The sequence below is a fragment of the Cebus imitator genome, unplaced genomic scaffold, assembly GCF_001604975.1.
Source record: "Cebus imitator isolate Cc_AM_T3 unplaced genomic scaffold, Cebus_imitator-1.0 Scaffold46, whole genome shotgun sequence".
Classification (NCBI taxonomy): Eukaryota; Metazoa; Chordata; class Mammalia; order Primates; family Cebidae; genus Cebus; species Cebus imitator.
Window position 1 is genome coordinate 4,294,999 of NW_016107361.1, and position 13,259 is coordinate 4,308,257.

A 13,259-nucleotide genomic window follows, 5' to 3' on the forward strand; every position below is an offset into this window, starting at 1 on the left:
GGGTTTCACCATGTTGACCAGGATGGTCTCGATCTCTTGACCTCATGATCCACCCGCCTCGGCCTCCCAAAGTGCTGGGATCACAGGCTTGAGCCACCGCGCCCGGCCCCCTTTCCAATTCTTAAACTTTGTTTTTCTCTTTTATTTCACTGACAAACACACTCAGTTGGTAGGTGTTTGGATGCATGTATTCAGCCTAGATGACATGGACTTCTTAATGGAAACTGTGGAAGCCAGAAGACAATAGAGGTACATCTTTATAATGCTTCAAAAAAGAAAAAAAAAAAAAGGCATCTAACGTAGAATACTATTCTCATTTGAATATCCTTCAAAAATAAAGAGTTTTAGACAGAGCGGAGAGAGAAGTTGTCGCCGGCGTACTCATAACAAACATTAAAGGATGTTATAATGCTGAAGGAACATCAGACATGGAGGCATGGAAATGGAATAAGTAGATATTTTCAGAAAGGGTTATTGAAGATTATTGGGTATTTGAAACAGTCTTGATAATGTTTGGTGGGCTTATATTTAGGGTGAGCTATATGAAAATAACAACCATGGACATGAAGGAGTTAAACTGTTATATGAGTTACTTGCATTTTTGGGGACCTGGTAAAAGAACTACAGAGAGTGTTCGGCTGGTTCAGTTCATGATTTTTCAACTTTACAATGGGTTTAGTAGGGTTTTAAATGCATTTTCAACTTAATGATATTTTCATTTTACGGTGGATTTGTCAGGACATTATCCCATTGTCAAGGAGCATCTGTAGTTTGAAGTAGACAGTAAAAGTGTAGGTCATATTTTGATATAAGGAGAAGCTGAAATGGACTTGCCCAAACATAAACCAAAACCAGACTTCTATGATGTTAAGAAAATCAACTTGCAATATAATTGCCTGCCAGAAGAAAACTTAAAATACTCATTAGAGAAAGGTAACTTATTTAGAGCTTCTGGGAAATAACATCCAGCATACATCAAGGATACATTGTGTAATTTCTAGGAAAACCACTAAGAGAATGATATTTTAAAGAATATGTCAAAAAAGCTAATAGATAAAAATGGAATAATTAAAAAATATATATATCAATACCAGGGAAGCCAAGAAAGGAGGAATAAAGGACAGGTGAGATGACTGAAAATAATAGCAAGATGTTAGATTTAAACCAGACTACATTGGTAATTACGTTAAATGTGGATGGATTAAACATTCCAACAAAAAGAGAAGGCTAATCAGACATTATATATAAGTGAATAAAACCTACCTATAATATTCTGTTTATAAGAAAGGTACTTTAAAGGTAAAGGCACAGGTAAAATGAAAAGATATAATCAGTATTGTTGCAAATACCAAAAGAAAGCTGAAAGCTGATGTGGCTATATTAATATCAGACAAAATAGACGTAAGAGAAGAAGCATTATGAGAGATAAGGAAAAAACACGATAAGTGGGCCAATTTATCAAGAAGACATAATTCTAAATATGTAAGACAAGCTAATATAACTAAAAGAAAGGTAGATCTGTATTCCTAGCTGGAGATTTTAAATATATTCAAAGTAACTGGTAGAACATTATGGTCAAAAAAAGTATTAGCAAAAGGAAATTTCAATGGCGTGATTAATCAACTTGACCTAATTGATATTTATAGAACATTATATTCAATAGCTGAAGGCTTGACATTATTTTTAAGTGCATACGGGACATTTGCAAAAATATTCTGGGTCATAAAGTATCGTTAATTTTCAAGGAATTTAAATTATACAGTGCATATTTTCTGACCACTATAGAACTATATTACAACCCAATAACAAAAATATAGACTCAAAATATTTGGAAATTAAGCAACACAGTTCTGAGTAGCCTGTGGATGAAAAACAAAGTCACTATGGAAATGTGAAAGCATTTTAATCTGAAAAATAATAAAAATATTACATAGCAGTTGTTTTGGAATACAGCTGAAGCAATACTTAGAGTTAACCTTATAGCTTTAGATGCATAAATTAGTAAGGTAGAAAGGTTACAAATCAGTAGTCTAAGCTGTTACCTTAAGGGAGCAATGAATTAAAACCCAAGGAAGTAGAAAGAAGGAAATAGTATAAAAGTAGCATTCAATGAAACAGGAAAGTTTTACAATCAATTAGTTAAGAAAACTTTTTAAAAATGAAAACCTGTAATGACTTGATTAAGAAAAATGAGAGAAAACACAAATTACTAATATCAGGGATGAAAAAAAAGACATCACTATAGATCCTCTCTATATTAAATTGTTCATAAAAGGGAATTGTGTACAACTTAATACATTTGACAACTTGAATGAAAAATCATAATCCCTGAAAAAAAAAATTTACTCAGCTGACATATAAAGAAATAGAAAGTCTTGAGTTGTTCTGTGTCTATTATATTAGTTGAATTTATCAGAAACCCTTCCACAGAGAAAATCCTAGACCTGTTGGCTTCACTGACAAACCACCTCACATTTAAGTAAGATATAACCCTGGATTTACATAGGTTCTTCTAGAGAACAAGAAAAAGATAGAAAGATTTCTTTGCATATTTTATGACTTTAATCTGGATAGTAAAACCTGACAAGAGATGACAAGAAGAGACAATTTTAAGACAATATTTCTTATGAACATAGATAAAAGAATAATCCAGTGAGATATAAAAAGGTTAATGTATTATGACCAATATGGATTTGTTTGGGGAATATGAAGTTAAGTTGGTTTAATGTTTTAAAATTAATCATTTGGCTGGGCGCAGTGGCTCATGCTTATAATCCCAGCACTTTGGAAGGTCAAGGCAGAAGGATCATTTGAGCCCAGGAGTTCAAGACCAGCCTGGGCAACATGGTGGGACCCTGTCTCTACAAAAAATTTTTAAAAATTAGCTGGCTGTGGTTCCTGCTGGTGATCCCAGCTACCCAGTAGGCTAAGGTAGGTGGATCTCTTTAAGTGGAGGTTGAAGCTTCAGTGAGCCTTGATCTGGCCACTGTACTCTAGCCTGAGCAAGACTGTGTCTCAAAAATAAAAAATAAAATTAATCAATGTAATTTATCACTTTTACAGAATAATGTAGTAAATTCATAGGTCCATATAGAAAAAAATTTGTAAATTTTGTAGAATTTACAAAATAAAATCATTTGACATAATTCAGCATGTGTTTATCTTTAGAAACCCTGTGGGATGTAAAAAAGTTCCTCTTCAAAGCTTCCTTTCTTGTTTAAAAAAAAATTCATAAGTGTTAGAAATAATAGTTTAAACACTTTCTTTAAAAGCCTTTTTGCCTTTTTGCTAGAAGCACTATACTATGTAGCTGTTAGACATGCTTACAGGCACATAGTACATTCTATGTCCTTGTACTTTAACCGAGATATCTGTGCTGAATGTGCTCACAGGCATGTCCCAGCTCACAGCCTATACCCCTTCCTTATTTGGACTTCTCCCTTTTGCTCTCCATCCTTTTACCTGTTTAAAAAGTTTCAAGTTATTAGCCAATTGAGTTTTAGTTTAGATTGTGAGGTCTGGCTCCAACCAACAAAGATCAGACACAGCAGTAAGGACAACCCCAAATGTGTAAAAAATAAATATGTCTGCTTTCCTTTGCGTTGTACTCTTGTGGCAAGATTGCTATGGGAGTACCCTTTCTGCAGGAAGAAAAAAGAATTGCTTTGCTGAGAAAACCTTTGTCCCAGTACTAGTTTTTCTTTGCGGCACCGAGCATCTGTTTCCAGCAAACCCTCATCAATTTATGATGAGGTATTCCATTCTCAATTTGCCAAGGTGTATGAGAAAAAGCCTATAGCTAATGTATTCAATGAAAAAACGCTGATTCATGTGTAATGTATCGCTCCCTTTATTCAACATTGCATTGGACCTACCTACCTACTTTCCTTCCTTCCCTCCCTCCCTTCCTCCCTCCTTCCTTCCTTCTTTCCTTCCTTCCCTCCTTCCTTCCTTCCTTCATTGCCCAGGCTGGAGTGCAATGGTGCAATCTGGGCTCACTGCAGCCTCTGCCAGGTTCAAGCTATTCTGCCTCAGCCTTTTTAGTAGCTGGGATTACAGGCATGCGCCACCATGTCCGGCTAATTTTTCACTTTTAGTAGAGTAATTTTTGTATCTTTAGTAGAGACGGGATTTCTCCATATTGGTCAGGCTGGTTTCCAACTCTCAGCCTCAGGTGATCCACCTGTGTCGGCCGCCCAAAGTGCTGGGGTTACAGGCATAAGCCACTGCACCCAGCTGCATTGGACTTCTAACCAGTATGCTCAGCCAAAAAATAATATAAAATTTAGAAAAAGTAAACCCTAAATACATTTGCCATCAAACTATTAAAATAAGTGAAGTTAGCAAGGTGATTGGTTACCAGGCCAATTATTAAAATATATGTACTGGCAACCAAAAAGTATAAAAGTTTTTAAGATATATGTAGAATAGCATTGAAATATGTAAGATGGCTAACAATAAACTCAGTAAACTTGAACCAGACTTTTATACTGAAAATTATAGAAAAGTGCTGAGAGGCATTTTAAAATACTTAAATGGGGAAATTATTCCATATTTATATAGGAAATTCAATATTATTATTTACAGCAAAACATAGGAACAACTTCGCCTCATTCCTTATTTATTGTGTATCTACTAATTAGAATATAATATCTACTGGATGATTTTGCGTTTATTTGTATGTGTAGGCAGTCATGTGCTTGTGGATAGAAGATAGGAGAAATCTGAAGATAGATTAAAAATATATAAGTGTGAGAAATAATTTAAATACAAGCTTTGATTGTTATTTAAAATAGATACCTTATTTATGCTTTGGATATTTATTTTGCCTTCACAGTTAATAGAAAAATGAGATAATGTTAGTAAGCTAAGTTAAAATGTAGTTGATTCCAACATATATATAAAATAGCTTTCTAATAATATTTGTCATAGTTTGTCATAAATGCATTTTGTCAAAGTTTGTAGTTTTGAATTTGTATCTCAGTTGTAGTAATAGGTGTAAATTACCAAACTTCTGTATGTCTAAGGAATTCATTTACTAAATGGAAATGCAGGGTAGGTAATTATAGAAGACTGATTTAAGAGGAATTTTAAGAAATGTTTTTAGGGCATTTTGGAGGCATATATGTAAAGATAAATATGAGAGAATATAAAATATATATTCCAATGGACTTGGAAGAGTAATCAAGGCTTCTCCTTCAAGTAAGGATCAAATTGTATTTGTTTCTCAACTAACCTTTGTTTTTCTAGAAAAGATACTTTAAAAGTGAGTTATTTCTGGCTCCCAGCAGATGGGTCATAAGGTTGTAGATTCACACTATCAGTTGAAACTCTTCTTCTGAAAGTTTAGCTGATTTTTCTCTCCCTCTGCCTAAATCTTCATTTCAATGTACACTATTTGTATGTTGTTACCTTTTGCAGGATAAGAAGGTAACTTGTTATGTAGGAAATTCATTATTATTATTTACAGCAAAATACAGGAACAACTTCACCTCATTCCTTATTTATTGTGTATCTACTAGTTAGTAAATAAGATTTACTAGACAATTTTGTAGTTGTGTGTATATGTAGGCAGTCATGTGCTTGTGGATAGAAGATAGGAGAAATCTAAAGATAGATTAAAAAGAATATGCAAGTGTGAGAAATAATTTAAGTACAAGCTTTGATTGTTATTCAAAATAGATACTTTATTTACTCTTTGGACATTTATTTTGCCTTCACCTCATTCCTTATTTTCCTGCAGTAGACATAGCAACTCAGACGTTTATCATCTCACAGTCCCAGTGAGTTAGAAATTCAGGAGCCTAACCTGGTTGCTGATTTTGTTTCAAGTCTCTCATGAGGTTGCAATCAAAATGTAGGCCGGGACTGCAGTCATCTGAAGGCTTGACTAGGGCTGAGATACATGCTTTCCGAGTGGCTCATCCATGTGGCTGTTGCTGGAAGACATTAGTTTCTTGTGGATTTTGTCAGAACGGTCAGTTTTTCACCATGTGGGCTTTCCTTGGGTCTACTTGAATGATCTCATGATGTGGCAGCTGGTTTCTTCCAGCAAGAGTGAGCAGAGAGATTAAGGAGGAAGCCACAATTCCTTTTATTACCCTATTCTTGTACATCACACACAGTCACATCCATAATACTGTTTTCATTAGAAATAAGTCAAGAGAGGGCTCTAATACTGAGAACAGTTTATTAACTTGCCTAAATATTGAGGTTGAAGTTTGAATGCATGTGTGCCAAAAACTTAGCTCTCTTTTTTCATTATATGACCACATTTTCATCACAGGAAGGAGCACAGAATTATCTAATTCCTTCATTCATTTGTTCAGCAGCTGTTTTAATATACTGTCAGACAATGTACTAGACAAAGTGTATTTAAATAACAGTTAAACAAGGCCTTTGTCTTTAAACTCACTAGTTTACTGCGAGAAGTGTATGTCCCATGTCCATGTTCTTCCTTGTATTCTTTTAAAGATTATTCCTGTTGTCTATCCAGAGCTGCTGGCATAATATCCTAGTTAAAATGATAAAGTGATGACTTATAGGTTAATAACTGAGAGACCTAGAATTAATACATCCCTGATTCACTCTTTTACTTCTTAGCAGCACATTTATGTATTTTATTTAGTATTTGTAAGAAGTATTTAAAAACCCCAAATTGTTTGAAGTAACTGTCACAAGTAGAGAGGAGTCTGTTATGAACATGTTGTTAGGTGAATAGTACATGGAGCAAACAACTAATCAGCAAAGGAAATGTCTATTTAGAGAAAAACTGTGTTCCCAATTTACCATAGATACAAATTTAGACTGATTAATCATTTTAATCCTAACCTCAGCTATGTTCTTTATTCCCTACTTATATCTTCCCTTATTTGCTTTTTTTCTTATTTTTTATACTTAGAAATGAGATAACACTGTCAGAGACAGAATATAGTGGTCTCATATTAAATAGAAATAATTAGTATCTACAGAGAGATTCTAGTCTATATTCATAAAACAAGAACCACTATTATTAAAGAATCGCAGAATAAGAAAGTATAAGAAATTAAAAAGATAATTACAGAGAATAATGAAAGACTAAGTGAAAGAAGTAAAAGTGAGTTAAATTCCCAGTCTGTAAAGTGAAAATATGAAAAAAAAGTTTAGAGACAAATGATTAACTCATTTGGGCCAAATAAAGAGAAATTAGGAAGGAAAAAAAAAGATATATTTGAGACATGTACAAGAGCCTTTAATCAAAATAGCTCTTCCAATGCTGTGTAGGAAAAACTAAAAAAATAGCCTGCCCCAAACAAGCCTTTGTGAAATTATAGATTACTAGCTATTGAGACAAGATCCTAAATACTCCAGACAGAAAAATTCGGTGTTTCTACAAAAGAAGGATAAATCAATTGACAGGTAGGACACAGTGCCTTTCAGAGTTTAGAAAAAATGATTTTGTATTGAACTGTACTAAAGTATGAGGGAAAGATAGTATTTTCAGACATCCCAGGACTCAAGGGTTTGTCTTTTACATATACTTATTGAAACCATTATTTGAGGATCTTCCAGTAAAGGGAAGAAAAGATAAAGACATGAAATTCAAAGTAGGGGTGTTACTTAAACGGGTTGTACAATCAAAAGATTACCACGGAAATAGTTGACTAATAGCCCTTGAAAACAGGTAAACTGAATTTAGATGAGGATGTTAGACGACTCGGAAAAGAGTATCTTTAAGAAGGAAAGTGGAATCACATTAAAGAAACAGGGTGATTTCCATGATTTCTGTACTCTTTGCAATTCCTTTCCTCTCTTTAACAGCATTCGAATCGGGTATTTGCACCAACTATGCTACTAAGGGTGCCGCCATTTGCCATTATCCTTGTGCTAAGTGATCAGTGATAGGTCTTCATACTTTTTTTTGATACAGTCAGTCAGTCAGTTCTACCTGAAATACTTTCTTCACTTGGCATTCATACTTCAGGATTTTTGTTTTTTCTTGCTAGCCTCTGCAATTTTTTCTGGTACAGGTTAAGCATCCCTAATTAAAAAATTTTAACATTTGAAAAATCCAAAATCTGAAACTTTTTTTTTTTGAGACAGAGTCTCACTGACCTCAGGTGATTGCTTGCCTTGGCCTTTCAAAGTATTGGGATTACAGGTGTGAGCAACCGCACCTAGCCCCCAAATCTGAAACATTTTTACTGCCAATATGACACCATAAGTGTAACATTCCACACATCAGTACTTAACAGAACATTGTTTCATGCACCGGGTTATTAAAAGTATTGTATAAAATTACTTTCAGACAATGTGTGTTAGATGTGTAGGAAACAAGTGAATTTTGTGTTTAGACTTGGATCTCATCCCCAAGATAGCTCATTATGTATATGCAAATATTCAAAGAGTTGAAAAAAATCCCAAATCTGAAACACTTCTGGTTCCAAGCATTTTGGAAAAGGGATACTTAGTTTCTGCCTCTTTTTCCCTGGCCTCTTCATACTTGATTTTCTCAGAGCTTAACTTTACTTCTCCAGGTACACTTAGAGATCGCATCCAAGTTCATACCTGTTTTAGTATAATCTATACACTGACAAGTCCCAAATTATACTAACAGCTCATAATTCTTCAGTCAACTCGACTCCTATTTAATGTTTCCACTTGAATGTCTAATAGATATCTCAAACTTAATTCATCCAAAACTCACTCGGTCACCCAGGCTGGAATGCAGTGGTGCAGTTGTAGCTCAGTGCAACTTTAAATTCCTGGGCTCAAGGGATCCTCCCATCTTAGCCTCCTAAGTAGCTGGGACTCTAGGCACATGCCACCTCACCAGCGAATTTTTAAATTTTTCGTAGAGATGGGGTCTTGCTTTGTTGCCCAGGCTGGTCTCAAACTCCTGGGCTCAAGTGATCCTCCTGACTTGGCCTCCGCCTCCCAAAGTGGTGGGATTACAGGGGTAAGCCATTGTACCCAGCCCCCAAAACTCTTTACTCTCTGCTTTATTTTGCTCTGTAAGTACCTATTATTTAACATATTAGATAAGTATTTATTTCTTATTTGTTTAGTGTTTATACCTCATACTGTAATTTTAGGAGGGCAGGAATATTTGTCCATTTTGTACATTATTGTGTCCCTAGCTCTGAATATCGTACTTGGAACATGGTAGAATAAGGTTTTATTCCAAAGTAAAGCCTGGGTAAGATACTCATTATATGAACGTAAATCCATGGTCATCTTTTAAGATTGCCATGTACTGTACTGTGATCTGTAAAGATTCAGATTATTTCAGATTTTAAAAAATTAAAACAATGTTAATTAGCACTTTTTGCCAGTATGTTATTATTTTTTTAATATTCATTTTCTCTTTAGCTGTTGCTAACAGTTTCTTTTGATTCAGATAGTTTAGAGAATCACAACTTGTCACAAAATTTATAACTTATATGGGTGAATGTGTATACTCTTATGTATGTTAATATATATCTGTCCATGATTAGACAGTTAACATATACAATTAAACTCATTTGCAAAGGTATTGTCTAATAAATTTGCATTGACAGGCAATTAGAAATAGCTCAAGTATTTAAGTAAATAAGGTGTTTAAATGAAAAACTTGCCAAACTTTCAAAAAAAAAAAAAAAAACCAAAGTTTGCTTTTTAAATAGTAAATAAATTCATTAATTTCAAAACAGAAATTATTTTTGTATTTGTTCCATGATAAATCGTAGCTTTTCCTGATTGAAAATAGGTTCTTATTTGGGATTAAATATCTAATCAGTTGACTATCGCAAAGAATAAATACCATTATTTACACACATTAATTATTTATTGTTATAAGTCATTATACATTTTTAAAAAATGTTTAAGTTTGTGTTCTTAGAGTTACCTTCTTTTAGCAATTCCAGGGCTAAAGGAACTTTAGTGCTTGACAGAGAAGCAACAATAGTATGGTGTAATAGACTCCCAAATGGTTTGGTTACATACTCAAGTCAGTACTTCTAATATTTTTGTTTATTTACTTATAAATTATGTATGTGTTGTTGTCATTGACAGTCTTAAGAATGATATATACTTAGGCAAGGTTTATCATGAGCAGATGTAAATTTGTATTTCAAATAGCCATTTTGGTATTTCTAAGGGGTTTTGATTGGCTTGTCAAATCATGTTGTATTTTTCTTGTTTTTATTTATTTATTTTTTGAGATGGGATCTCACTCTGTCACCCAGGCCTGGAGTGCAGTGGCATGGTCTCAGCCTACTGCAACTTTGATGTCCTGGGCTCAAGCAATCCTCCCATCTCAGCCTCTCAAGGGACTACAGGTGTGCACCACCACACCTGGCTAATTTTTTTTCTTGTAGAGTCGGGGTTTCGCCACGTTGACCAAGTTGGTCTCAAATTCCTGAGCTCAAAGTGATTTGCCTGTATTGGCCTGCCAAAGTGCTGTAATCCAAGGTGGATTACAAGCATGTGCTACTGTGCCTGGCCACATCACTTTGTATTTTTCTAAGTTTTCATGTAAGTCTAATAGAGCTTCTCTAGGAGGAGCAGATGTATCAGTTTTGCTATTTTTTTGCTTTTATTATTAATATATTGTTTAATTCATTGTTTCTTTGTAGGAATCTTCTGCGGCTTATCCATAGTTTGAATAAAAACTAAATCACCTCTATAGTTCTACTGAACTGGTCACACAGACACTGCCATATATGTCCCTGTACACTGAAAAGGAGTCAGCAGGTAAGGAAAGTCGGTTCTTCTACCTTGAGCACTTCGTGTTTTTCCTTGAGTACCTTTGGAATAAGTGACATGTGATTACGTGACCTATGGTCTTACTAAAGGCTGGTTTTGAGCTATATATTGAATATTTGTAAAGCTTAGTTTCTAATATTTGATATGAAATAGGTAAAAATAGAAATTCTGATATTTTCTTCCACACCCCTTTAGCTTGGGAAGCTTTATGCGTTCCACTTTGGAGACTATTCTTTTGTTAGAACTGTTAAGGGCATTGGTTCTGGAATCATTCTATTGGATTATTAGACAAGTTATCCAACACTTAATTTTAACCTTAATTTTTCAGTTTTAAAAATAGAATATAGTATCTATCTCAAGGTTACTGACAGGGTTAAGTAAGTGTAACACTTGGTATTGTGCATGTATTATAAATATATGTTTGTTTCTCTTTCCTTATGAAAGTGATTATATTTCTTATTTTGATGCAACTAAAAAATATGTAACTGTTTCATTCATTCATTCATTTATTTATCTATTTATTTTTTTGAGACACAGTCTTTGTCACCCAAGCTGGAGTGTACTGGTGCAACTGTGGCTCACTGCAACCTTCACCCCCTGGGTTGGAGCAATTCTTGTGTCCCAGCCTCCTGAGTAGCTGGGATTACAGGCATGTGCCACCACAGCTGGCTAATTTTTGTAGTTTTAGTAAAGACAGGGTTTTACCGTGTTGGCTAGGCTGATCTAGAACTCTAGGCCTCAAGTGATCAACTGCCTCAGCCTCCGAAATTACTGGGATTACAGGCATGAGCTACCACGCCCAGCAACTGCTCCATTTATTGACTATACCATATGCTGTGAGAAAATGTTTTGTATGGTTCTTGCATAGTACATGTAATATATAATTGATTAGTCAAACTTACATTTAATATATGTATGTGTGTGTATAATAAAGTACTACTTAGTGAAAATTGCTGCTGTTTACTACTATATACCCCTCTGTCATCAAGACTTAATAGTCAAATTATTTAAATGTTGTTGGCTTTTCTTACAATAATATATACCATTCATGGCAGTTTTGAAGGCAGGGTAGTATGTGTTTGACCTGGCTCATTGTTGTTTCCTTTTGGATGTTTTTATCTTACGTTAATCTTTGGAACATACTTATCCTAGTCTAGTTGACTCATCATGGTACAGATACCATTTAAAGAGGTTACCTGTTATCTTTGACATAAATGTTTTAATTCTTAAAGTAATTGATATACTTTACAATCATATCATATGCTGGTAATTGAGCACTTACAATAATATAAAAAGTTTTTATATAATTTAGAAGATCTCCAATCCATAAAGAGCTTTGGCAATATAATTTGACATATAAAAAATATTTTTGGTGGGTTTAATTTTAAAACTCTGGAATAACTTAAAGGAATCAAATTTTAAAACGTATTTTTTGAAGGGAAGAGGCCACTAACTCTTATTATATAGTACTTCATGTTTAATTTTCTAGTGTGTGAAGAATAATGTTTTATAGTACTAGTAAGGTACACCTGATGTGCAGTAGCATATGATTTGATAAATAATAACATACAGAAAGAAGTAGTTTTCCCCAGCAAGTTGCCAGAATAAAGATCATTGCTGTTGCTGTTTTAATTTTTTAACATTTTTTTCAGCAATGGACCAGGAATCTGGTAAGGCTGCTTGGCCCAAACCAGCAGGAGGATATCAGACAATTACAGGCAGGAGATATGGAAGAAGACATGCATATGTCAGTTTTAAACCGTGTATGACCAGGCATGAAAGAAGCTTAGGTCGGGCTGGTGATGACTATGAAGTGTTGGAACTAGATGATGTTCCAAAGGAAAATTCCTCAGGTGTGTAACATATAATTATTTAAAGGTTATTAATGTTATATAGGAATTGGTCTTGTAATTAAATTTTTGGGTAGGGGGGTATTATGCATGTCTGTAAGTGTAAGTGCAGCATACTTCCTATCAAGAAATTTTATTTTGAAATTCTTATTGAATTTAATATTAATGGTATATGTATTTAAACAGAAGAAAATAGAATACAGCCAATCATTAAAATATAACTGTCACAGTAGTGATTACATTGTCACCCTCCAGCCAAAGAAAATCATTTTTGAATCGAAAAGAATTTTTTTGAAATTTTAAAAAATGTGGATGAAGTAGGGACATTTTTCCCTGCATGCTATATTGAATTAACTTTTCTTTTCTTTTTTTCTTTTTTTTGAGATGGAGTCACACTGTGTCGCCCATGATGGAGTGTAGTGGTGTGATCTCCGCTCACTGCAACCTCTGCCTCCCAGGTCAAGTGATTCTCATGGCTCAACCTCCCTAGTAGCTGGGACTACAGGTGTGTGTCACCACACCGAGCTAATTTTTGTATTTTTAGTAGACACAGGGTTTCACCGCATCGGCCAGGCTGGTCTCAAACTCTTGACCTCTCAAGTGATCCACCTGCCTGGCTTCTTAAAGTGCTGGGATTACAGGTGTGAGTCACTGCGCCCGACCTTTCTTTTCTTTTCTTTTTTT

General features: G+C 34.4%; 1 protein-coding gene across 1 annotated transcript in view; it reads left to right on the forward strand.

The window, feature by feature from the left end:
* PJA2 (praja ring finger ubiquitin ligase 2) overlaps positions 1–13,259 on the forward strand; it is a 68,428-nt gene that overhangs the window by 17,744 nt on the left and 37,425 nt on the right. Inside the window, exons 2-3 of the mRNA XM_017527223.2 lie at positions 10,596–10,713; positions 12,378–12,578. Of these exons, the coding sequence (XP_017382712.1) occupies positions 10,683–10,713; positions 12,378–12,578 (232 nt within the window). The 5' untranslated portion in view covers positions 10,596–10,682. The remainder of the gene's footprint in view (positions 1–10,595; positions 10,714–12,377; positions 12,579–13,259) is intronic.